Consider the following 26,468-nt stretch of genomic DNA (forward strand, 5'->3'; position numbering starts at 1 on the left):
CAAGTTTAATGATGGGATGACTCTGGACTAAACTTGTTACTGTTTCTGGTGAAACAAAGTGATGATGGGCATTACATCTTTGTATTAGCATAGCACTCAAAAGCTGCAAAAGGAATTGTAGTGTCATTTTACTGGAGAATATTAATAATTGATTATCTCATTTTATGACAGAAGTTAATTTTTTCAAACAGTGCATATCAGCCACTAATTACTTCAGAGTGACAATTCATCAGTGGTGCCAATGAGAAGGGGGTGAAGGCAATCCACATTCCAGGTATAGCAAGAATAATAAAACCAACAGGCAGCTTAATATTGAATATTTGATTTTCATTCTTAAACATTTATGTTTGACTTGGAGCACCAAGTAAAATTCTATACCACAAGATGGAAGTTGTGCCAGAAGCGAAAAACAGCATTGGTATTTTGTAAAAACACCTTGTATTCAATAACAGCTCTTTCCTGTTGCTCTTAGCCCCTCATGTCAAGTACATGAAGAAAGATGATGATGTGCCTTGCTCAATCACAAGCTCTCTTGAACATTTTCCACAAGAGGAAGCTAACAGCAAGGAAGAACCTACTCGTCCTCCACAAAATCCTCCAACAAACCTCACAGTGGTGACTGTTGAGGGCTGTCCAACTTTTGTCATATTGGACTGGGAGAAACCAGACAATGACACTGTTACCGGTTGGTTTTATTTCTTTCCTCCATTGTATCAGAATACAGTATTTCCAGCTTATTTATACTTTCACAGTGGTTTTATACCATTTAAAAGAAACTTTAATCTCAAGGGAGTCCCAATATCTCTATTTTGTGCTACTGTAAACTCCAGTGTAGGTGAGACAGTGCTACTAGATTAAAGCAAGATTTTCACAACTGTATCATTGGTGTCAGTGATGGCACAATAAGATGCTTAAGTAGTATGACTGTCTTGATGCTATAGTATCTTCTCTGGCTTCTCTGTGTACAGAATCTGGTAAGATCTAGTCAAGAAATTCTAGGAATGTGACAGTAGTCTTTATTACATAAATGAATATACATCATGTAGACACACATCTTTCTTCACTTGAGGATATTGTTGATCAGCGGGCCAGACACAATGAAAACTTACATCCATCTAGTAAGTCAGTAGAACTCTGCCAGTATAATACTTGCAGTACTCACCATAGGGTCACCAAGTTCTCTATGTTAAAATAATCTGTTTTTTTCATTTCCAAAGAAATGTTTTGTATTGAGAATAAACCCTTGTGAGTCATGCAGGAATCAGTACATAGACAGGTACGCATGCAAGACAGCCATTCATAGTTTTTCCGTCATCTCAACACAAGTTTACCAAATTAACAACTGAAAATTATGGTTCTTCTGGTCTGTTAGGAAAATGGGGGGGTGGGGGGGGTGGTTTGGTTTTTTTACATTGGACATAGAACTTTGATTTGAAAAATCACTGGCCTATCACAGCCATGACCAAGTGAATTTGGCTGTGTTGCTTTACAGGGGAGTAGAACAGGTAAGACTAGGAACTGTGAGGACTAACACTTGATCTTAGCCATTCACTTTAACATTTAAGTGGGATATTTTCAGATGTTGTATATGCATGTCATGAGAGATTTCAGCGCAGAGATATAGTTAGGTGACTGTCACAGCAAGGCCACTCTCTTCCCCAAATTAGTCCTTCTTTGACTTTCTAGAATTAATTACTAGGTTTAGCCTCTATTCTTTCTTTTTGAAAAATAGTAAATGCAAAACCAAAGGGACACTCAAAACAGAAATTGACTTGCATTTCTTTACTTCTGGGAAAGAGGAAGAAACAGCACTTCTGGTGGATTAAAAGGGGAATAAAAAGATACTGTAGGCAATTAAAAAGTACCAACAATATAACAGAATGATTACTTGGCTTGTCTTCCACAATGTGCTTCATCCTGGAAGAAAAGGAAGTGTGAGCTTATTGCTGACCTTAGAATTAGGCTGAGTAAAGGCTTTCTGTGAACACTTCATATTTCAGGCAGTTCTGCAATGCTCCTTTTCGTTCAAGTAAAAGCCTTTTTGCTGCTGTTGTCTCCACAGACCAGTCATTAGCTTGATTAGATTAGATAACACAATTTAGTCTGCATGTTTTCTTGGAAGTAGACCTGCCGTTTTTCTTGAGCATGTTAATGACCCCACCACAGCACAACCATTTGTATTGCAAAAAAAAGAAAAACATCTCTGCTATAGCTGGTAAAACTGTCAGCACACATCATCTAATGAGAGGAAGGCCTAATTGCCTTCTGATACTATTCATTTTCTAATACATTTTGTGAAATATAGAGCAAGCAATATGCACAGTTCATATGCAATATGAATCTTTTCTCTGTTCATTTGTAATCAGCATTTGTAAAAGTTACATGAAGTTTCTTCTCTTCTGTAAGAGTATTCTGTGATAACTGAGACATGTGGCATACCCTTCCCCATACCAGAAAAGATTAAAACCTTCTGCAGAATATGTGACTAATATTCATTTTGCTTCAATGAGAGAAACTTTAATTTTCAATCTAGCTATCTTCCTATCTACATGTAACAGCTTTCCCGTAATACAGTCTTCATTCTTTTTAACTTCAGTGAGTAATACAAATGTTTGAACTCTGTGATTTACAAATAAACTTACTGAGCTTGTCTCCTTCTTTTTAACTTAAAAAAATAACTCTGTTAATGGCTCATCCAAGGACATTTTGTGAATTCAAGAGAAGGCATTGAATCCCATTTTCTGAAAACAGTGATTACTTCATATTGGCACCAGTATGACATTACTTGGTTAGACAGACTTAAATCAAGCTTTCCGTCATCTCTTTTTATTTTTGTAGTTTATACATGTTTTTTCAATCATTTGATTTAGGCATCACTTTTTTTTTTTTTTTTTTTTTTTAAGGCACTGTTTCAGATAGAACTGTGGAAACAAGAGAACATCATTTGCTGGTTACTTTGCTTGACCTTCAGCTATGTTCAAGCGGTTTCATTGTATTGGTATTCCTAAAAACAAACAGTGATCAAGCTTACATCCTTATTTTCATAAAGGCTGCAAAGGTCAGGAGCAAAAACTGTTTTGCTGGTTCTCTGCTATGTGTTGCCACAGAAATGTTTGTTGACTTGTGCACCAAGACTTACGCACTGAGTAACATGCAGGTACTAGATGTGCTCAACAGTGCTTTGTGTGTGTGCCTGCACATGTTTGCATGTCCATGTGCTGTGTTTTTCAATTTAAATGATTAAAAAATCCACATGACATATTGACTTGGGGCAGGCAGCACACAGAAAAATAGAATTCCTGTGAAGTTTCCTACTCATACTCTATCTGGATGTACCTAAGGCAGTGGATATCCACATTTCCTTCCATGCTTCCTAGTAAACATAATTTCTCAAATGAGGCTTAACTAAGGCAAATAAAGGCTTTTGCATAGTTTGGTGTTTTTTTCCCATGGTTTACTCAGCCCTTGGAGGCTATATAGGAAAAGGTGTTTGTTTCCAAAAGGAAATGCACAGAGGAAAAAAAAAAGAAGATATGTTTTGCAAAATATATACGAAATGGATACTACCTATTAATGCTTATGTCTTTGATCATTACACTGGGATCCCACTTGAACAAACAGCCTAAAGTAAAAGCCTTCTACTTACCCGCCTCACCCCCTCTTTACCTGAGATGCCCATTCCTGCAAGTCTGTGAGTTTGTTTTTAAAAAGCAGTGGTTGGTCTTTTGTAGTTCATGGGTGACTGTTGTGGGTGAGGACTTCTGAACATGGAAATTTTGAAATCTTCAGTATCGGCAGTAATTCCTTCCTCCATGTTAACTTTCTGACATAACTTAAACCTGATTTTAAACTTTTACATTGCTCTGTATATTCTCTAGGCAACTGAGTCTACTACAAGGTAAAGATAAAAAGATGGCAGTGTAGAAGTTCGTTTTGGAACTACTGCAGTAAATCTGAAATTCATATGTGCATACATGTATAGAATTGCTCAGACTGAATTGCTGTGGTCTAGAAGCTTGTAATAGTAGAACATAATTTTGTAGGGCTGCTTCACACTTCCACTTCCACTTCCATAAATTATCTTACATAATTTACTCCAGCGGTATTGATGGCTGCTCTTTGCATAGAAGGTTGTAAAGAAAGCTATAGCTGCACAATTGAGATCAAGATCACCTCAATTTTTGTGTATGCTCATTAACATACACATCTCCTACACTTACCAAGAGTGAGGATCTGAGAGTCCAGCAACAATTAAGAGAGGCTTTTATTTTTTACCTTTTTAATACTGAATCCTATTGCAGGTGTTTTATCTGTGTTGACAACAAATGGGTCTCCTTGTACAGAGAACTGAAAATTTTAGGAAAAAGAAGAAGAAAAAAAACCTACAGCTTGTTAGCATTTAGCTAAGAGCTCAAAAATTAATAGTAGTATCATTAGAAAAAAATCAAGAAAGTAGTTTTCTAGAGGTTTTGTAGCTGTTGATAGATGGTCTGTCTTTGGACTCACAATATTATACCAATACCTGCTTTATTTATTGTGCTGTAGACCTAAATGCTCATTGCAAATGTTCTTTGAAAACATTCCCCTTTGCTAGCTTACAATTAGTAAAGCTTCACGTCGTATTATAGACCAGTTTTAAGAAGGGGAAAGGAAGGCACTGGGGACATGAATTTCTTTACAAAGAGAGGAAAATAAGCAATATACTCAGTGTGTTTATTAATGAATTGAGACAAAGGTTGCTGCTAGAGACTGTGTCTCAGACAGCGCTATGACTGAAGGGGTACCTTCTTCCCAAACATCTGTTGTTAATTCCCTGTTTAGCGCATGGCATGTGCTTGATGATACGTCCCAGTGAGATGAAAAGAAAGTCGTTAGACTCTATAAATCATATAAATACAGAAATATATTTATGCAAAATTATTTCATTTTAAACTGGCAGATTCCCTAAGTGCACAATCCAAGTTAGCTGAGCAGTTTCCTTTGGAAATCTTAAAAATACTACGTCTTGATTAAGTCTTAATCAAGTTTTAAGCATTTAGAAACTCTACTTTTATTTTTGATACTTTTTTATTCAAAATGCAGAATACTTATTTGTGTTTGGAATTTTGCCACTACTGTACCTTTGGGCGTAGGTGAGTGGTTGAATACCTTCCATCCCATAACTGAATTATAAGGAAGCATGAGGGGCTTGGCAATTGGAAATTTGGAATTGGATCTCTCCTTCTTAACAATTTCAGCATAGTAATGTCCAGACTGATTCACCCAAGTTGTCTTTACAGCCTATTAGAAAGTAGGAGTGGAAATCAGATGAGAAAAGAGAAAACAATGAAGAAGCTCAAGTAAGCTGTTATTTAACCACATTTTTCTGTACTATATTTTTCCAGAGTATGAGGTTGTGTCAACTGAAAATGGAGCAACTGATGGTGAAAAGGAGAAATCGATTATCACTACAAATCAAACTCATTCTACTGTGGAAAACCTAAAACCTGACACAAGGTAATTAAATAAAATCATTTTCTAAGTTAATCCAAGTACTTTTGACTGTAAGCTGCCTGACAATTCAATTGAAAATCCATACGTGTATATAAGACCAAATTGGTTTTGCTCCTGTTCTGATAAGAAAAAGGTATGCTTTGGTTTGCTTTCTTATAAATTAACAGATAATATGCGTTTGAGGAATCTTTAGGAAATTTCCAAGATTATGGTCTGGACGAACTGCAGAAGTGACCTCTTCTATCAGAAAGACATTGGATTAACAGTCCAATGTAAGAACATTTACTGCTTTTTATCAATGTATCTCTTGAATTTGGCAGATAAAGAAACAAGGTGAACACAAGAAATATTAACCTCATATGTAAGATAAAGATTTATATGTACGGTTGTATCTTTCCAGTGTTTAAGGATACTTTGCACAACTGGCTTGACCTGCTTGCTTATTTAGAGGTGTTCATTCAAATACTGCAGTGCAAGTTGGCCACTGTACAAGTCTGACTATGCACGGCACATGGAAATGAAAGATGCATTTGTGCTGTGTATGTAGTTTTCTTTCAGTGTCTTGAAACACCTGGAAAGTTAAAAATGGGTCAGTGAATTCCAATTGATGGAATGCATCTCATGCAGCCCTAATAAATATTATTTAGAAAAGTATCTCTTAAAAAATTGTTCTTCTGGTTTTGTGGTAAAATTCAGAGATGGGAAGAAACCACTTGCTCTTTGTGTTGCTTATTGATTGCATCAGAAATCTAATGAATGACACGTTTTTCTTCCTGCAAAATCATCCATTTGGCTTTGGTGACTAGATTTTTCTGTTTCAGACAAATTGCCCTTTTCTATTACTGTCCTTAAATTGGTAACAGTTTAAGCAGAGCACAAAATTCTGCATAGAACCCAACTTGAACCTCTATTTTCAGGCAATGTGTGATTTAATCTCATGTACTTGAGGAATGAGAAACTGTTGCAGAAAGTGGAGGGGAAGGGAAGAGAATTGGAAAAGAAAGGCTAGAGGAAACTGTGATACCCAAAAAGAGCTTCTTTAACAGACTTCAAAACTCTTAAGAAGGACTAGCATTTCTGTGTATTGCATCAAGAATATCTGTCTTACTTCTTAAAGGCATTTGTCTTGTGAAAGGGTGAACTGAAGCTAGGTTGTTCTGTCTTGTTAAGAGGCAACTAGGATATGTTGGCAATACAATAGGAGACCAAGCATCAGTTTCCTCAATCAGCTGAGAAAGCTTAGAAGAAATATATTGTAAAGCAATATAATTCTGAGTAGTGAACACAAAACGCTGTAGGTGCTGCTAAACTTGCCAGGCTGTACTGTTTGTGTTTTCATTTTAGTTCTGAATAATGCTTTAAAATAATAGTTGCATCCTTGATAAGAACTGTGTGTTATTAGTGAGATTCTCTTCCATTACACATTCAAACTCTGTGTCACATATGGTAACAGAAATGGGATGAATTTGGTTAAGTGTAGAAAAAACATGGAAGCAAAGAAAAGGCTTTGACATTGAAAAAAAAGTCTATTTCAATTGCTGTTTGTTCAGAAAGAAAGCAAGATGAAGTCAGGTAGACCTAGCTAGAAGCATTGGAAGGGTCATAAGGAAGGAAAAAGCAGATGAGATGGTTTTTAACTTTAATTAGCAACAATTCCATCAATTGTATGAGAGGACTGTTGGGTTTTGGTAAGCAAATCCAGACCAAAGGCAGTGGAAACAGTGGAGAAAAGCTGTCTTTTGCAGCAAGGATTTTGGAAGCTAGATATGAGATCACTACTGACTGGTGGAGACTGATTTAAGATGTAAAAGCTGTTATTCCTCCCCTCCCCAACCTCAAAAGGGAAAGACAGTGAAAGTCTGTCTGGATTCAGGAGACTATTCCCGAAATGGAAAACCTTTGACAAAAATTGCAGTGGTGCATGTCCTTTTTAGTCTCACAGGATTTAAAGGATGTAAAATCCTTCTCTGAGCAGCTCTATTCAATTAAACTCCCATTTCAAAATGTGTGTTTCCTAATTCTGAGGACATCTTGAGGACTTTGGCAGCAGCACAGGAGAATGTTGCTTGTTACCATTTGAATCAGGGTTTGTTGGCACAATAAATTAGTGTAAAATAAGAAAGTTATGAAGACAGCTGGTATCATATAGACAGTATCAGTGTTGCAAGGAATGGCATAATAAAATCTCCTGTCTGTCAGGAGCCAATTCCTCAATAAATGAAGAAAATTGACCTGTGGACAAAATCGACTGAAAATAGGAGTAAAAGGGACAATAAAACACAGCTCGGTAAATTAATTGGGTCCATGAAATGTCCACACATTCATCAAATAGGAGATTAAGACTGGGAAGCAGACTTTTTCATAACTAGCCTTAAAGGAAAGAGCTGTAGAAGAGGTGGAGCTGGAAAAGAAACTTGGAAGAGAAAATAAATCCCTTTTGGAAAATGATTAACATTTGCAAAACTACCAGCAAGTATATGGTAAGAGAGATGTTCAATAGCAGAAGGTGGATTAAATGGGGAAGAGCTTCTTGGCCTTCAAGCACTTTGGAGAAGCTGACAAGCTGAATTGGAGTCTATTTTTTCCAGCTTCCCTGAAGCCATCAGTGAGGATGTGTGAATACCTGTGGTGCTCTGAAGGTTCAGTGCATCCAGAACTGAAGACAGTTCAGGATGGTTCTAAAACAGACAGACCTAAGCAGAGACTTTTCAAAATGAATAAAAATGTTTGTAAATGTGGTATCTCAGTCTCCATGAGTAAATTCAAACCAGAAAGATCCAATAGCAGCAAGATAGTTCAAGTCTGTAATTCTTTGGATGTATGCTCTTGAGAAGCAGTACAAGACAAAGATAGTCTGCAGTCGGGTTGCCCAAGGTCTATCATCCTGTTGAGGTAAATCAGGTAGGATATGTTAGCCTTCCCAAAAGCTAAAGAGTTAACTACCCACATCCAGCAAGTGGGAAGCAAGACAACTCCTCAGTGTGAAGAGGGCAGAAGGAGCAGCAGGGGAAAAAGGTGCATCTGTGCCTGCTAGATCATGCTGTTTGCTTTTCTTTTTACATTCTTCTTTCAGATTGGTCATACTACTACACCTCTGGGAAGCTCTGCAGTAAGCCAGATATTCATATTCATTTGAGCTGGTATTTGACAAGGCAGCTTTGAAGGATTAGAAGCTAATGGCCAGACTCAGATTTCCATTTAAGAAATTTGGACAGTGTTAGGGAGGCAGCAATGAGAGTCTCTTACAGTCTATCATGAAAAATTGTATGCATGACTGCAGCTGTCACTAAGTACAAACATAAATGTTAAATGAATGCAAATTTCTCTGAATCAGAGGATTATCATGTAGTATTCTGTGTGTCCATTTAGCTGTCTGAAAGGTGACTAGATCCATTAAAAATGCACTGGCTGAAAAAGGAGTTCTGACTGACATTCAGTACTGTTATCAAGTGTTTGGGTTTAACAGACACATACCATGCTAAAACGGGAATGAAAATGGACTTTCATATGCATACAAGTTGTGAGGATTACTTTTAAACAAATAATTTTATATATATTATGGCAGTTGATCATATATCTTGATTGTCTTACAATATATATGCTAGCATCAAACTCTTGGTGACTTGACTGCAAGACATCAAGACTGTGAGAAGAATGTAGTGATCTGAAAATCTGTCTGTAAGGACATACACCCTTTAAAAGTGGGACACAGTCAGCTGCTTTCCAACAAAACTGCTTGGATTTTTGTTGGTGTTTTTTATGTTGTTGTTTGGTTTGGGGGTTTTGTTGTTTTTTTGTTTTTGTTTTTGGGTGGCTTTTTTTAAGGTTCTAAAGGCTCCTGTATGGCTTGATTATGTTGGAGTGTTGAGATCCCTATGTTTTTTTTTTCCCCAAGAAAAGGCACGTTGTATCCATATCATTCTTTCATAGTAAGGCATGCTTGACAGTTGACAATATCACAGTTCTTAAAGGATTTTTCTTATAGGTTGAATATATATTGGATATAACTGGTGCCTGACAAGGCAAACTTTTTCTTGCTTTATAAACATCTTCCGCTTAAGCATTTCTGTTACAGATGTAGTGCAGTGATCTAATAATCACATATTCACAGCTGTTGGTTATAACTTTGTGATGTAGTTAGCTTTTGTTACCTTATACTACTTCTAAGAATTTTAGAGTGGATCCAGGTCACATTTTACTAAGCCCTCTTTTCAATATCACACACACCAGGTTTTCTGCAGTTTTTGCCATCTTCATTCTTCCATTAGTCCTTCACTTGTTAAATGAGTGAAATAATTAAATTCCATTCATCCTTTCTTGTACTTAGTTTGAACCAAGCACTGACATACTCAGTTTTAACTGTTATTCAAGCAGTGAGTGTCTGTAACTACTGTGCTTGTTGATTGACCCTGAGCAACCTAATGTAACTTTAAAATAAGCGCGAAAAGGGGCCTGGACCATATGACCTTCATAAGTCCCTTCCAACATAAATTATTGTATCACAGTATTTTATGGGTAGCTTCTGATCTTGTAAATCTCAATTTTGCCCATTTTCTTTTAATGCAGGCCAAGTTGGTTTTGTATGTTAATACAAATGCCATTGATTTCTTAGCAAAGCAAAATGGGAGAAAGGGATGCACCACTATGAATTAATCTGTCAATTTAATTTTTCATCCTCCACATGGAGATTCTGTCACAGTTTGGGGGGAAAATATACTATTTATTCCACTTGGAAAATAGTCAAAGCTACAAGACTGATCATTTTGATCAGAGCAATTAAAATCTAGCTTCCAAGCAGTCATTTGAGGAGTGAGGCCTGTAATAATTCATCTCATTCGTCATACAGGTCTCTTGTTTTTGAGCTTCCTCACAATGCTGCTCACACTGCTCACAGTGGAACTCCTGATTTTATTGGCATACTCAGGACTCTGTGCTCTTTATGTATTCTTAGTTTTACATTAACCTGCCCTTAAAAAGAAAGTATTGCAGTAACTTCTCCTGTCAGAATAGTCAAGCAAGACCTTCCACGTGTGATTCAAGGTAAGTTCATTATTCACAATTTTCAGTATTTTCCTCCTTGAAGTGCTTGTTTGTAATAAACCTTGAGTGACCTGAGATAGAAATGGACTTCCTGTGGGTTTTGTTTTCTTCACTCTGTCTCCTGTGTAGGAATAATGGTGCTTGTCTTCATCCTCTCCTTCACTGAAATCAGTTTCACTGTCCTGAACTTTTTTCATGGACCTTTCCTAGACTAGAATATCAAATGCAGATGTTGTTATTTTTTTGCTTCCAATTCTATTTTCCCATTTCCAAAGGAATTTTAAGTTGGGGCTTTTTTTCACTAGTTTTGGAGTTTTCTAAGTCCTGAAAAATGAGATATTTGGGTTTTTTTTTAAGTCTTCCACTTGCCTGCTATAGTATCATTTTAACTTTTCATGTTATTTCTCCTGTTTTTTCTGACAAAATATGTAGTTTTTATTTCTGTATCCCTGCCCTATATTGGAATACTTTTTTTTTTAGTTGTACATTTCCTCTTTCATTCTGGTGGCTTGTTTAATGGCAGTTCAGTTCATAGCACACACCACTAGTGTCCAGGAAGATTTGCAGCACTAATTTCTATACAAGCCTTCAAAAAAGTGTCTGAATAGCTTTGAAAACAGCCCTCATTCATGTTTGCTTTGGCAGTAATTGGAAGGTAGTAAAGAAAAATACTAAGACTGCAATCAGAGATGTGCCAAGTTCAGTTAGCCATTAGAGGATGTGTCCCATCAGCCTGCTGGTGTAGCTTTTTAATAGACAAAAAAAGTATCAATAAGGAAAAAAAGGGCTGTGATTCTTGCATTGCACAGCTTTGTAAAACCTCCCTTTAGATACTACCCTTTGCCTGGTTAAGCAGTTTCGTGATTTCAAATCTACTTTTCTCCTTTTTAAAATAATTTTGAGTGGTCTCTTTTGGATTTTTGGGTTAGATTGTGTCCGAGGCAATGTGTATTTCCAACTGTGAGGTCTGTTAAGGAATATAAAAAAAAAAAAAAAAAAAATGTTTTAAGAAAAAGGCCCCCAGAAAACAAAAGCAAACAATCCAACCAACCAACCAGAACTGTGCAGTACATGCGAAACGTGTAGGATATATGCATGTACCAAACTGCTTTTATAATGTGTGTAGATGATTTCCTTCAAAATTTTTTTTTATACTTCTTACAAAAGGTATGATACAAAAAAGGAGAATATTTCTATGATTTACTCAAAGGCCATACCAAGTAAGTCTTCAGTCCTCTACTGAATAAGGTTTTTGTGCACTTATACACAATAATTCATACCATATGAAAAAATAATACACAATAACAGCTCATGCTGTTATTACCATTATCTAGTGTTGGTTTGTATTGCAGTTAGCATCTAAACTTTGCTAATCACATACAAGTTAAAAAAATCTACTGATGCAAAGAGCTTAGCTTTTGTTAACAGTTAAGAAATGGGCACTACAGTGAAAGCTGCAATGCAGAAAGGTGCAAAGTGGCAGGAAAATGCTGGAGTTTTTTGTACTCATTATTACATTAGTAACAGATTTTTGTACTAAATTGTTGTTGATGACAGGATCATGGGTAAGCATTTCCTGTTTCTCCCAGCCCTTCCTTCAACTTGATTAGGAGGACTCCTCAAAGAAGCCCAGCACTCCCTCCTTCACTCACTCCCTCCCGTTTCTTAAACTTAGTTTTATTTGCTATGTCAGATCATGCTGCTATACAAACACACTGCAGAAAAAGAGCAGCTCAATGTATACATTGAGACAGCCCTGTGTGATATTGTCATCTAACCACCAGCATCTCCCCAGCAATGACCTGAAATCCCAGGGCTGTACTCAACTGCTCCAGTCCTCCTATTATGGTGAAAATCTCTCTTCACCTATTTTCAGTTCTGCAATCTTCAGTCTTCTCCTTTTGCATGCTTTGAAAAATGCAGGAGCAGCTGAGTCTGCCAAAGTTCCATGTGGAATAGTGATTTCCTATGGTGGAAAAATATGCTCTGCACAGTAATACCAGAAGTCAAGTCCACTTAATTTGTACAAGGACTTTTATTGTCTTATGCAGTTTGGGAGAATTTGGGAGGCCTAGTCTCCAAACTTTGTAAGACAGCAATCTTCTAGGTGTTAGAGGGTAGCAGAGTTTTTGTCATCATAGCACACATATGTAAAGATACAATATAGACCCCAGGTTCCCGTGAATAAGTCTAGTTAAGAGATAGACATGGGATAATCATTATGTAGCTTTCCTATTTCATTTTATTAACTTTGCCCTACATATTTTCATGAACCTCTAAGCATTTTTTCTCCTCCCTTGTGGTTTGTACAGAAGTGCATAATATGGAAGCAGGCACCCTTTTTCACCATTTTATTTTTATTTTTCAGATATTTCACCTGACACACAAAAAGGCAGACAAAATTTTTTTTCATGAAGAGAACCACACCATGGCTTTAACATTACCATTAGATCTGTAAACTCTATCAAATTGTGACCCCAGTCTAACTTTTCCTTTCTCTCCCTTTCATTTTTCATTCAACTAGTTACTTCTCTTCATCTCCAAAAGTGGTTGGTTGTTGTTCTTGTACATCTGTAGCCAATGCTATTGTTTCAGGATTGAATCTTGCAGAGGAAAGGAGCCCATGAGGATTGGGCATCTGTAAAAATACCTACCATGAAACTATAAAATTTTATGAGTTTTAGTTCAAAAAAATTCATATTTAAAATTATTAATAAGAAGCTCCCCTAAACCATGAAGCTAAAATTTGGACATTTCTTTATTACTTTCCTTTTCTCCAATTTTGTTTACACTAACTGAAGTCTCTGTATGTAGAGTTCTTTATTTCAATTTTACCATTATTTTCCCAAGTGTGGGAAGCAGGAAAACTTCTTTGGAGACTTTTATCTCTAGACATGCATTAATTTGTACACTGCCCAAAATGTATCCTCTTTATTACTTTAAAACACCCAGCATATTAGCAAATCTTCATTTATGCTTCAGTGATTCTTCAGGAAGAATCTCCAGCTGCCCTGCTACAGTGCTCTGTATAACGACCTTTCTTACCAGATGAGAATACTGCTTGATCAAAATAGTTACTGTACTGCATGTGGATATTAATGGATCAAATCCAATTTTAAAAAACATGTATTTGTTTAAACAAGTTGATCATGAAGAAGATTTTGTGTCTAGAATTTATTATTTATTTAATGTCCCCCTTCCACAGTAATCTGAGTTGCTCAAAGTGGTCTTGTGGCACGTTTGAATAAATAGTAAGATTACTCCAAATAGACTTTTAAAGCCGAAAATGAGTCCATCTTTCATTTAGAAATATCCATGAATTATCCACTTGTCTGTTCAGCATACCAAATTTTGTAATTATTTCCCTTAAAAGAAAATTCTACAAATAAAGGCAATTGCTTATGCAAGCAATTTTGAAGCTAAATATTGTCTTAGAAGAACTGCAGATGGAAAACAGTTGCTTGGTACTGCATGATTAGTCCACTGAGGTTAATTAGCTAGCCGTTCACATTTTGCAGGAGCCAAGAAGCGACAAGAGGTAATCCAAAGTTTGGATTCAATTATTCTGTCTCTTGCAGGGACTTGGAAATGGAGTTTACAAATTTCCAACCATGTGCAGAGAGTGGTATGGGTTTTTTTTTCTTTAGAAAATTGCTGTCTGGAAACAGTTTCAGCAATACATTAAAATGTTGTTATAGTCATGAGCTACCAAGTTATCATTGGTAAGGAATCCTTCACTAGTCATGAGCTGGATATTTAACTGCACACTTCTGGGATTCTCATTTTGTTCTGTGTTTAGTCTATAAGTCGGGGCCCATTTTACGGGCCCCATGATTTGTGTCCTATGGATGTCTCTCACTGATGTATAAACACTGTGTTAAGAGATGTTCACCATGTACCCACTCAAAGCACATGAAAAGCCTCTACAGGTAGCATGCATTGGACAGATGATTGCTTACAGCTCTTGGGGAGGGCATGAAGAGGGTACTGTTAGCTGGGTGTGTATACATGTTATTCATCAGGGTGCTTTGGCATAGAAGGCATGCAGGTCCTACAGGGAGGCACTGAGCCATTGCTGGGTAGTGAGAAAATCCCAGGTGCTGCCAGCCAGCAGCCAGGAGAGCTGAGAAACAGTTGGCTGGGGTTAGTGTCTGCTGGGAGAAAGGGAAAACAGTCTGTTTCCAGGTGTGCCCTTGATGCAAGATCTTAGCTGTGTCGTGTCCACCCCTGTAACTCTTTTCTGCCTCACCTGTCCGGTGTCTTCTGTGTAACATTTTTTAGCTTTGCAACTGTCTGTGAGTAGCTGTTTACCTAGAGCTGAGCTGCAGTAGAAAGCCGTCTTGTCTTGCCTGTTCATGACTATAATAAAGTATTAAGACATGGGAGAAGCTTAAGCAGGGAAGCCTGGCTTAGATTTCTTCTTCATTCTGGTCCTTTTTCATAGCACTGTGTTTGACTTGTGATGAAAAGAGATTATGAGATATCTACAGTACAGACTGGTGTGTGATATGACCACAAAGAGATAAGAAAGAGGTGCTGCACAACATCTCTCATTACATCATATATTTACTATTAATGTATATTCAAGTAATTGGATCTTTGCCTTGGCTGAGTTCCTATCTGGAAGACATGCCGTTTCCTCACTGGCCCAGTCTATTACTGTTGGTGGGCCTGAGAGGCATTGAATTGGAGGTTTGTGTTCTTATGTGTTAAAAAAAAAATAAATAAATAGCAATGATGCGCTTTATTCAATCTCTACTTACCAGATTATTTCTGACCTCACCTGAACTTCTCCCTTTGCAAGAGCTGAAACTGCATGCGTGAGAGGAGTCTGGCTTAAACCATTAAATCAAATGTTAATATTACATGTGCAAATAATTATCAAAAGGACTGGTAAATTATGTGTTCAGAGAGGCCTTATACAGTGAGGACAAAGACTACCAGTGTTTTCAGAGCAAGAAATGAGGCCTTTTTGCTCCTCTCCCAGAAGCAAGTAGCACCAAAGTGTGTGTTGGCAGTTTGCTTGCTCCAGAGTCTGAAAGAATGCTTGGTTTGCAAAATTATTATCTCTTCTATTTTATTCCGCAGTTATGAATTCCACGTGAAACCTAGAAACCCTCTTGGTGAAGGTCCAAGTAGTAATGTTGTGGCATTCAGTACTGAATCAGGTGAGAGCTTCCAAAGGTCTGACCATCATTTGCAGTGGCTGCAATATTCAAGTTTGGGGGATATATGAAAGGCTCTCTTGCTTCATTTTGTGCATTTGGTCTTGCTCTTCACTATCTCCAGACTGGCCTTTTACTACTGAACATGTTACAGTAGTGCCTGGAAGGTCAGCTGGGATCAGGGCTCTATTGTGTAAGATGTAAGATGGCCAGACTGCAGGAGAAACAAACACGAGCACAGACAGTTTGGTGTTCATTATGAAGAAACCTAATTCCTTAGAGAACACTCAGTCATTTAAGATCAATATTCCTGACCTTTTGGATCTATCAAACTCATTAATGACTTCTGGATGGGGAACATAAGGTTTTTATTTGGGCTGGTGTGTTTATGGGCACCTTTGCTACCTGTTCAATAAGGCTGCTGTATAATAGTGATGTCTTTTGGCTAAAATAAAGATTGAGAAATAGCAGTTGGGAAAAGCTGATGTTGCAGTATGTCCCCTTCCATCCTGTTTACTCACCTGTGAAACTGTTAAAAAGGTGTCTACAAGCTTGTTTTGATCATAGTTGGTTCCCAAGTTAAGTCCTATCTGACCCAGAGGTGGGAATTGGAGACTGCCTTTGCTTTCTCTGTTCCAGATCCCAGTAAGGCTAACTACAGTTGATTTGTTGATCTTATACAAGCATGATATAATCTTTTGTGTAGAAGTGTTTATGGGTTGGTAGTACTTAAGGATCATATAAAACACAAAATAGATTTAGGCTTTTTTTCAGTCTGCATTTCAAGCCAGGTGTAGTAATATTTATAGTCCTCATCTAGTGCTAGATCTAGTCCTCATCTAGTCCACTGATGATGGGAGTTCTGGCTGAGCAAAGGATTAGTCAGGGAGTTCAGACTATGCCACACATACTTAAAAATTGTGAATGCGCTCTTTGTAATCCTAAATTGTTAAAACTGAAAAAATGTCTGTGCCAAGTGTAGTTTTCATGAATGACAAGGCTTATGTTCTGTCTGCTATTTAGCTTGGATGAACTATGTGGTCAGTTTTTTCTTAATTGCACACATCCATTTCTCACTTTTGGGCTTTCATAGCCAAGTTTTTGTGTGGCAAGTATTACAGAGGGGTCCTTTTTATTATTTTAAGTTTTGGAAATGAAAATTTTAAAAAAGATGCAGTAGAATTGGGTTTTGCTGGTTATGGGTTTAAGCTCTTGTTTTTACTAGAACTGTGTTTGACTGGTATTGTCCCATAGGTGAAATTTTTAAAAGCCCATTGATATTGTCGTTTCAAATAAAAATATATTCCCTTTAATTTAATTTGGTACAAAAATCAACTTTTCTTCCAAAACTCTTTCTGTTTCACAAATTACAGCTTAGGTCAGCTGTAGAAAAACACTTACCAATGCTTTTCCATTGAAATACTGGGAAAGTTCATTTTACAGCGTCTGATTGAATGTTTGTTTTCTTCCCCCAGCGGACCCAAGAGTGAGCGAGCCAATTTCAAGTAAGCCTTTTATGTATAGTATAATGTCTTCTGATCAGGAAGTTTGTCAGAAATGAGATAGCATAATTTTACGAGGGGGGTGGCTGCCCTGCACCAGTTAAATGAGTGATGGAATGAAGAAGCATTCACACATTATTTCACTCCTTCCACCCATACCCCTGGTAATGAATTCATGCCAGGCTGCTTGTTTACCTGAGAGGAACACAGCTGACATGATGTGGTGCTTCCATGGCAGCTGGGATGGCTTCAAACCAATGTACACAGATGAGCCAAGGACAGCCTCATATTTTCTCAGCCTTGTCGCTAAGGCAAAGAAAGCTCTGTAAAATGAGTAAGATACTCCATGCTTTTTAAGTGAGTTAACAGAGCACAACTGAGAGGATGCTATTTATCTGCCATTGTGCTTTAGAAAAGTTTTCTACTTCTGAAGGCTTGATCCAGCTCTGCTTTAGGACACTTAGCTCTTACTGTCTTTTGTGGGACCTTTTGAAGAAAAGCTGAGATCGCTCAAGCAAATTGGGATGCTTTTTGCATTTGTAATGGGCATCACTTTGACAAACACTGAGACACCCATTTCTTTCCATGTACTTCATGACACAAATTTTTATGTGTATTTTTGCTAAATCACATACAACTTCCTGCAGGTTGACTGTTCTGGCTTGAACACACTGAAAAACAGTGACTGTACCACAAACCTTGTGAATGAGAGTTTTGCTAACACACAGACACTGTCCCCCTAACAAGGTCCTAGTATGAGCTTATTCCAAACTGGCACCACACACAGAGAGCAGCAGCAGTTCACCACATCAGTCATATCTGCAGCCTTTGGTGCTTCCCTGACAGATCTTTCATGTTCAAATGCAGGTGACTTGTGCCATGGTGCATTCTGCTCCATCAAGGTTTCTAATTCTATTTATCTGAATGTATTTCTTATACATTATTTTGTGTGCAGCATCATACCTCAGCCTCTTTTTTTCTTCTCCTGCAGTGGGAAAGGATGCTATCTGGACTGAAATCCCATTCAATTCAGACACCTATTCGGAATGCAAAGGGAAACAATACGTAAAGAGGACTTGGTATAAGAAGTTTGTAGGTGTGCAGCTATGTAACTCTTTGAGATACAAGATATACCTCAGTGATTCACTTACAGGTAAGAGACATTCAAATCAGTGTTGTCCACATGATACACTTCTTAAAGATATCATGATTCCAGAACTAAGAGGTTTAACATAGACCAGCTCTACTGAAGTGTGATCATGTGTGTTAAATCAGATCCATAGGCAGACTACTGAGCACAGTAGTTTGCTTGTGCTCAGAAATCATTGATGTGTTTGATACTGAATTTTCAGACTCAAGAGTTACTTCTCTGTGACGGTCATTTGACTTTATTCATCTGAGTACCTGTTAGTATCCCAGTGGTCATACAGAAAATTGAGATAGATCACATCTCTGCCAGTGAAGGTGCCAAATTTGTATTTAAAGGGTAGCCTGGAGTGGTTCTTAATTAGAGGATTAGGGCCTCATTTGAGACCAGGACTGAACTCAGTCATTCCTATCCCATTTGATAAACATCTGGTTACTTCATTACTTATAAATAAATAGCTGCAACTCTGGTCAACAAGGGTTTACTTACCTGTGTTGACATTTTTATTTTGTTATCACATTCCGTAGTTTTGCTTATAAGCTCTCTCCTCTCTACTCCACCCCTCTGCCACCTTCTGTTGTATTACTAACAGCAGCCTCCTGGCCTTATCTTCTCAAGTTTTGTTCAGTGTCTGAAGCCACTGGAGTGTGATGTCTTTAAGACCTGAATCAAGTGACATACGTTGTGTATAAGCTGGGGAGATAGCCTATAAAGTGTTTTTCAGGGTAGGTGATAGTTCAGTAAAACTTTGTGTCTCATGCAGATTGTACAACCTATATTTAGAAATATGTTAACTTCTTACAATCCATCCCAATATCCTGGCTTTCTTCGGTCTTTCAACAGACAACTGCCTAGACAACTCTATCATAACAATAATACTATGTCAGCCAGAGTAGGAGGAGTATGTATAACTGTGCATGGGAAATATCTTTTGAGTGCAAGTTAGAGGTATCATGTTCATTACTTTGAATTACACTACCTAGGAGAAATTGTGGCTTTGTAATCCAAAGTTGCCCCATCTTGGAGCTCAGCACTTCACAGGAGCAGGACTCTGCTCTCTGTACACAGGAACATGGAAAGAAAAGAGCAGGACAGGGTAGGGCATCTCATGCCAATACAATTTTAAGCTGTATGGCCTTGCACCTGCTACCATGCTCCCATGAGCAGACAAGGAAGGAAAGCAAGTACAATACCTCATACATAAACAATACCTTGGCAGTTATGTGAATAAAAGAGACTGTTTTGAACAGAAAGATCATTCATTCAACTGTTGCTGTACTAACCAACTGTGATTAAATGACAAACACTGGCACTGAGGCATAGCATATCATAAAACCAGCCAGTAGAGGAAATAGCAGTGCTAATCTAGCAGGACTCAATTTTAGCCCTAAATCAAGTGAGTTAACAGTGCAGTGAAAGCTACTTCACTCTTAGAAGAAAAGTTTAATGTATTAGGAGCCCATTTTCCTGTTTTCATTAGATTGTTTTTGGTCTTCCTGGAAGGGTGGTGATTTAACTTGCTGGAGAAAGGATGGCAGCCACATTGTATTCATTATACTTGCTAAGCCTGGTTCTTGCCCTTGAGTTGTTACAACCAGTGCTGACCAGTTGTCACAATATTTGAAATAACTGAAATATTTATGACGAAGGAAAGCGTTTCACCACACACACCCCCCCACCCCCCCCATTTCTTAAGTGGGACTGCCATGGCATGGGCCTCTGTATGTGAGGAAGTTTCCAGGTTGAAGCCAGACTCTGTTCAGACGTGCTTCGCTGTCACACCTCATCTCACCATACCCCCACAGCCAAGGGATGAAATCCTGCCAGCGCCAGCCAGCAGTGAGGGGCTGCGCTGAGGTCCTCAGTTCCACCATACACTGAAAATACCTTTTGGAGCTTAGCTGTTTAGCAGCACAGTGACCTTGAACTTTGGGTGCATTGTGCAGATGCTGTTGCACAAGGCAACCAACAACCATATCACTGCATACTGGTTTTAGCATGAATTTCTATGTCTAGAGTTCCAGAATTCATAATGTATAAAACAAAGATGGTAACTAATTTTCTTAAGACCACCCATACAGGAACACTGGAAAAAAAAGAAAAATTTACTTTAGGCTGGAATTGCTAACCACAGATGAGAAAGATAAATCCAGTCATTTGTCAGCTAAATGTTTTTAAGTGTGTTTCTTTATTATGGAAAGAGTTGGGAAGTAAGAATTTACTGAGAACACTGCTAATTTATGTATAGAAATTGTTGGAATTATGCATAGGTTACGCTGTGGGCCAGGAGAGTGTGTGCATATCTGAAAGTTATAGTTTTTGTGTTAGCCATAAAAATATCTGGTTTATTCAGTCTCATGAAGAAAAAACAGATCTACGCTACATGTGCCAGGACTGCTCTATAAACCAGTATCTACTGTTGACCTCATTTAACAGTCCTCCAGAGCAGTCAGTGCAGGCATTCCAGAAAAGCAGGTCACCTAAAGAAAAAAGTATTTAGTAAGGGGAGGAAAAAAAATAAAATCTAAGTGTGACCTTCAACACCATGGAAAAAAATGCTGTTTTGGGCAGCCTGAATGTTCTTCATTTCAAACTAAAGAATTGCTGAAAGGAACTCCCTCTGACCAGTTCTCCTATGCTCCTATGGAAAAAAACATGCCTGCAGCCAGAACTGAATAATCATAAATAATTTTCTAAAGCTAGGGAAGAACTGTGTGCACAGACACCATCAGCTGGAGGTGAGGATTCTTGGCAAAGCATTTATCAGATCAAGAAAATATGGGAAAAACAGTGTTTATTGGTAGTCTGCTCCTTTATTAATTGCACCTTAGGGAGCAGTAACATAAGCCATCTCATCACCCCTCAAATGGCCAGACTGGCGCAGATTCAAGACACCCAGCATCTAACTGGACTTTCTGCTTAGCTCATACTTGAGTACTGAGCCTGTATCTAAAGGCTCTCACCTTTCCTTTCAACCTTACAGCCAAAGGTTGAACATAGTAAGAACAAGTGCTATGAAAGGAGTTTAGAACAAAAGGTACATTTATCTGAAAGTGTTTCCTGCCAGGGATTGGGAAGAGAGTGTAGCGTCAATTCCTCCATCTTCTGAACTAAATTATTACTAATGTCCAGCAAACCAAATCAGTAAGTAAAAACATCTCCCTGTCAGAACTCCTTCACTGTGAGCCCTCTTGTTAGCAGGGTGAGCACAGCCCACAATGTTAGCACATGCTCCATGTGGCATTTGAGACCTTGTTTTCTACTCAGTTGCAGTCAAGTTAAGCAATCCTGCAAGTAAATACAAGGGCACACTTCATGCTCTGGATAGCAGCTACTATACTGGGGTCATATATTTCTTAAAGGCTATCACTTGCACATACATGTTGTAAAAATGTGATGATTTATAAAAAAGGCTTGGCTGTGTTATGAGGTGACATAAAAACATCTTTGAAGGTACTGGGGCTCTGTGACTGGGAACCAAATCTGCCTTATGTTGAAATCACTAGCAAAACTTACCTTGTTTTTGGTAGTATCAGGATGAGGTTCTAGATAATAACAGAATTTTGCTTACTGTAGGAAATGTAAGGTGGGTAAAAAATGCATTCAGGTATAGATTCTGGCCATGAATTTGGCACTTTTCTCTATAGCCAAGAGCACTGTACTTGGAGTATGTATAATATTCAAATTACAGCTACAGATCCTGGGAGGGAAAGAATCGTAGCATTCACCTTGGCTTCCCCACAGATCAAATTTCACAGCCCATGGCCTCCAGTGGTTGTTGGAAACAGCCCTCACTGAACATTGCTGCTTGTTTGCTTTCAGGAAAATTTTATAACATAGGAGACCAGCGGGGCCATGGAGAAGATCACTGCCAGTTTGTAGACTCATTCTTAGATGGAAGAACAGGACAGCAAGAAGACCTGCCAGTCAAAGACGGTAATTCCTTATGCCTCTCTCTGTAGCAAACCTTGGCAATTCCTTTGTTTGCATGTTTCTTTTTCCTGTGGTGGACGCAGTGCCCACTGCCAGGGCGGGTGATGTAAAGGGAGGACTGGCTTTGCAGGCAGAACAGGCTTGAGCAGCTTTTGAAGAGGAACGACTTATTAAAAGACGGTTCTGACTCGGGTTCTGTCAGGTAGTAAACAGCCTCCTGCCTGTCCCAAACATGCCAACACAGTTGGTGTTACATACTTAAACCCAACCACAAATTTGTGTTTGCAGAGAGGCATGAAGTGTTACGTTCAAACTAGCAAGGTTGATTTAAAGTGCAGTAAATCAGCAGCTGGGCATTAAACAGCTTTGTTTAGTCCTAATGAAACACCAAAAGGTTATTACTGGAAAACATAATTCATGCTGCAGTAATTCTGTGTGCACCCATTTGAACTGAGTGCCTAGAATTCCCGTCTGATCTGACTGAGCATGGGGCTGGATGCCCTAAATGCAGCCTGCCCCATGCCTATGGCTATGGCTCACATGTTGCTGAGGCTATACCATAAGATTGTCCTTCTGTCAGCCGAGTGCCTGCCTTGCTTGCTGGCAGCAATGCTGCTGTGAGGGGTTCCATGCCCTTGAGGGGCAGGGACACAGGCAGCATTGATGTGCACCACTAAATGGGTCAGGGACTATTTTACCAAGGAAGATAGCAGAATGGTTTTTGGTATGGTATCAGTGTGTTGTCCAAACCTTCCTGAAGGAGTAGCACTTCATCCTGAAGGTAGTGCTTCAAGTCTTATGAGCAACAGCTGAAGGATCTGAGTTCCTTTAGTTTAGAGAAAAGGAGGCTCAAAGGGGACCTTACTGGTTTCTACGCCTACCTGAAAAGAGAATACAGCAAGGAGGTGGCTGGTCTCTTCTCCCAAGTAACAAGTGACAGGACAAGAGGTAATGGCCTCAAGCTGTGCCAGGGGAAGTTTAGACTGGATATTAGGAAAAATTTGTTCACTGAGAGGGTGATCACACATTGAAACAGGCTGCCCAGGTAAGTGGTGGAATCACTGTCCCTGGAAGTGTTCAAAAACCATTTAGATGAAGCCCTCAGTGACATGGCTTAGTGGGTGATCTTGGCAGTGCTGGGGTAACGGTTGGACTTCATGATCTTAAAGGACTTTTCCACCCAGTTGATTCTATGATTTATAAAGCACCTTATGGAAGTACAGGAATGTGCCGACTTAGATGAGGGAGACTGAAGTGCCAAAATCTCTCACAAGTTTTCCTGAAGAGAGTTAGGTAAATGATCTTAAGGGGGTTAGGTCATGGGATTTTTTACTTGGGGGGGTGTTGTTTGTTTTTTTTATTTATTTAAGAGGGCTTTACTTTTCCTTTCCCCATCAGTGTTGTCCATTTGTAAAGGTGTTTTGTTTGTTGTGAGGGATTGTCTGAATCCAATCTAAAATGTCTTTTAAGCTGTTTTTTTTTTTTTTAATTTAAGTGAATCTGTGCCAGGCATTTAAAACTGATTCGTCTTCTGCAACTGGATTTATTGAGTGGATTCATCAGCTACATTCATTTTGTACAGACAAAGAAAAAAAAACCTAAGCAAAAAACCCAACAAAACAACCAACAGAAGCCCCCACCTCTGCCATAGCTTGTCTTCTAGTCAGTGAACTGGACAGAGGAAAGAACAGACTGTCTGTCTGAACAGACTGTGCAGTTCCTCCCTGGCTGCAGCAAGATGAGTTCCGTTCAAACTGAAATTAACTACACCCATTTGCCCAAAGTGCAGGGTGAATCATGACTACTGTTGCATATTAGTGGCAGAACAGTCATCTGTGTGTGTGTGAGCACAGGTGCATGCTTTAGTCACACACACATTCCTGATGATCAGGTCAAGTTCAGCACTAACGGCTCACTTTATCTGGCAAGTATATGAATTGTCATATGGAACAGTTGGAATACGTAGTATTTCTTTTGCCTGGGGATGGGAAGATAGTGTGAAATATCCCGAGCTGTCAGGTTTTGTTTAGGTTTACTGCACTGTCAAGGCTGCTGCAGTGGGAGCCATTCAATCATTATAACTTTGTGAGGAGGAACCACCTCTTGTTTATAGAAGCCACCAGCAGCTGCAGCCAAGGGGAAACTAAGGCAGGAGTCTTGGCCCAGCCCTGCTAGCACCACCCATGGGTGAGTGCTGCGTCCTCAAAGGCAGGTAGGTTTCACCTCTCCTGCACTGCAGGCATCCCAAGGGGTGCTGCTTGTGTTGGAGTTGCACGGAAAATGCCAGCATGCTCTCAGTGCAGGGGCAGCACAGTGCTGTGTGTGGCACGCAAGCTAAGAGCTCAGGGCCTAGTGTAGCCCTTACTTGAGCTGCACACGGACATCACAGGGTAATCAAAGGAAGGTGCCATGTGAAGGCTCTATGTAAACCCAGCCCTGTTCTCTGTTGTAGGATTTTTCAGGGCTGTCCGTCAGGAACCTGTCAAATTTGGAAAAATCGGTGGGGAGACCCACATTAACTACGTTCGCTGGTACGAGTGTGGAACATCAATCCCTGGGAAATGGTAGATGCAACGTGAACGTGGAAACAAGGCCTAGCACTTCCCACCTGCCTGACTGCCCAGCATGGGCTCAGAGATGGCAATGTTCGCAGTACACCTGGCACTGCAGTGAGTTTGCTGATGTGCAAGGGTTTATATGAGTCTAATGCCAATACTACATTAATTGTGTAATAGCGTAGGCTGCTTACTGTATGTAGTTATCCAGTTTTACAGACCTGTTTTTAGATATAAAAAATAAATTCCAGCCAGGCTAGGGCCATGTTCTAGGGTACTGTGGAGGGAAGCTGGCTCCCTATTCCTGAGGAATGGTTTATATGGTATTTTAAAAGATACGGTGTGTATATTATTTATCACAATGTTGCAGTAAATGTTTAAGGCACAGTTATGGCAGAGCTGGTGATGGAATGCAACGTGCTTTAGTTCTTAAGTATTCATTGGTCTTCTACAACACAAGTGCCATAAGCTCCCTGTTCGGATGGATCTGTCATAGAGAAGACACTACAATTGTTAGTATCCTGCAACCAGTAAACTTGAATCACTGTCTCCTTACCTGTACAAACAGTTTATACTCCTGCCAGCACACAGAGGGAGACTGCTCTACATGCAGCTTTGCATCACCAGGTTAGTGGGTTTTTCAACGGCTCCAGCTCCAGCAGCAGAGCACATTCAGCCCCTTGCTGCAGAGCTGGACTGCAATGGGTGGTTGGGCTACCTGAAAGCAGGCAGGTATCTATGGACAGAGAGTGACAAACATGCCCCTCAAGGCTCCAGCTTTTCATAGGAATGTAGTTTTTGGAGGCTGAGACTTCCTGGCTCAAAAGCTAAGTGTACATACAGGGGGCTTGGAAAGAGAGATGAAATGGGAAAATAATAAGCTACTGTTGTTACAGCATAATCGGGTTTATTTAAAACAAGAAAGTATTCACTGGGACAAAGGGGAAATAGTGATAACTGAACTTTAAAACTGCCTTACAGTTAACTAAAACCTCTCCCGAAGCTATTTGTACTGCTTGACCATTTATGAACTAAAGAGATATAGGTTTTTCTAAAGGTGTTATTCACTACATTACTAAAGTATTTGAAAAATATGAACAGGAACAGTCAGATATATATATAGTAGAAATAGTCATTTATAGAAAATGCCTTATAAAGTACATTGCAGGTACACTGTACTCCTAATAAAGTATTTTTTAATCAAGCAGTCTTCATCAGCGTTTTCCATGAAAAGAAATACAGAAATACTAGCTCCTGTGGCAAATGCTGCTTACTTCAGCAGTCTGTTCTGGTGTGACCAGCCCCTGAGGCACTAGGGCTGTGGAGAGCACAAACAGCAGGAAGTGCAGCTTACAGGGGAACAGGGAGGTCCTGAAGGGAGGAAATATATTCACTCCTTAATTCCTAAGTTGTCTTTATGAGAGTTCAAGCAGCTTACTCCAGTTTGGGTTTTTATAGATTCCCTGCTTAGTTTTATGTATTCCTAGAATCCATAAGATGGAAAATATTAGCTGGGAAAATGCTTTGCCCTCTCCTGTCACATGTGCCACTGAACTTGCTACAGCTCTTGATCTGCTTTTTGTTGGCTCAGAATCAAGTCACTACAATGGCATTCTCAATTTTTTCTAAGCAG

General features: G+C 39.0%; 1 protein-coding gene across 1 annotated transcript in view; it reads left to right on the top strand.

The window, feature by feature from the left end:
* Positions 1-26,039, top strand: part of ABI3BP (ABI family member 3 binding protein) — a 134,707-nt gene extending 108,668 nt beyond the window's left edge. Inside the window, exons 45-51 of the mRNA XM_061366721.1 lie at positions 473-685; positions 5,385-5,496; positions 15,622-15,701; positions 17,174-17,203; positions 18,192-18,353; positions 22,170-22,283; positions 24,733-26,039. Coding sequence (XP_061222705.1) covers positions 473-685; positions 5,385-5,496; positions 15,622-15,701; positions 17,174-17,203; positions 18,192-18,353; positions 22,170-22,283; positions 24,733-24,848 — 827 coding nt within the window. The 3' untranslated portion in view covers positions 24,849-26,039. The remainder of the gene's footprint in view (positions 1-472; positions 686-5,384; positions 5,497-15,621; positions 15,702-17,173; positions 17,204-18,191; positions 18,354-22,169; positions 22,284-24,732) is intronic.
* The last annotated feature ends 429 nt before the right edge of the window (positions 26,040-26,468 follow it).

The sequence above is a fragment of the Neopsephotus bourkii genome, unplaced genomic scaffold, assembly GCF_033783945.1.
Source record: "Neopsephotus bourkii isolate Nb327-2 ecotype Australia unplaced genomic scaffold, CSIRO-AGI_Nbou_v1 NB_1350, whole genome shotgun sequence".
NCBI classification, from domain to species: domain Eukaryota; kingdom Metazoa; phylum Chordata; class Aves; order Psittaciformes; family Psittacidae; genus Neopsephotus; species Neopsephotus bourkii.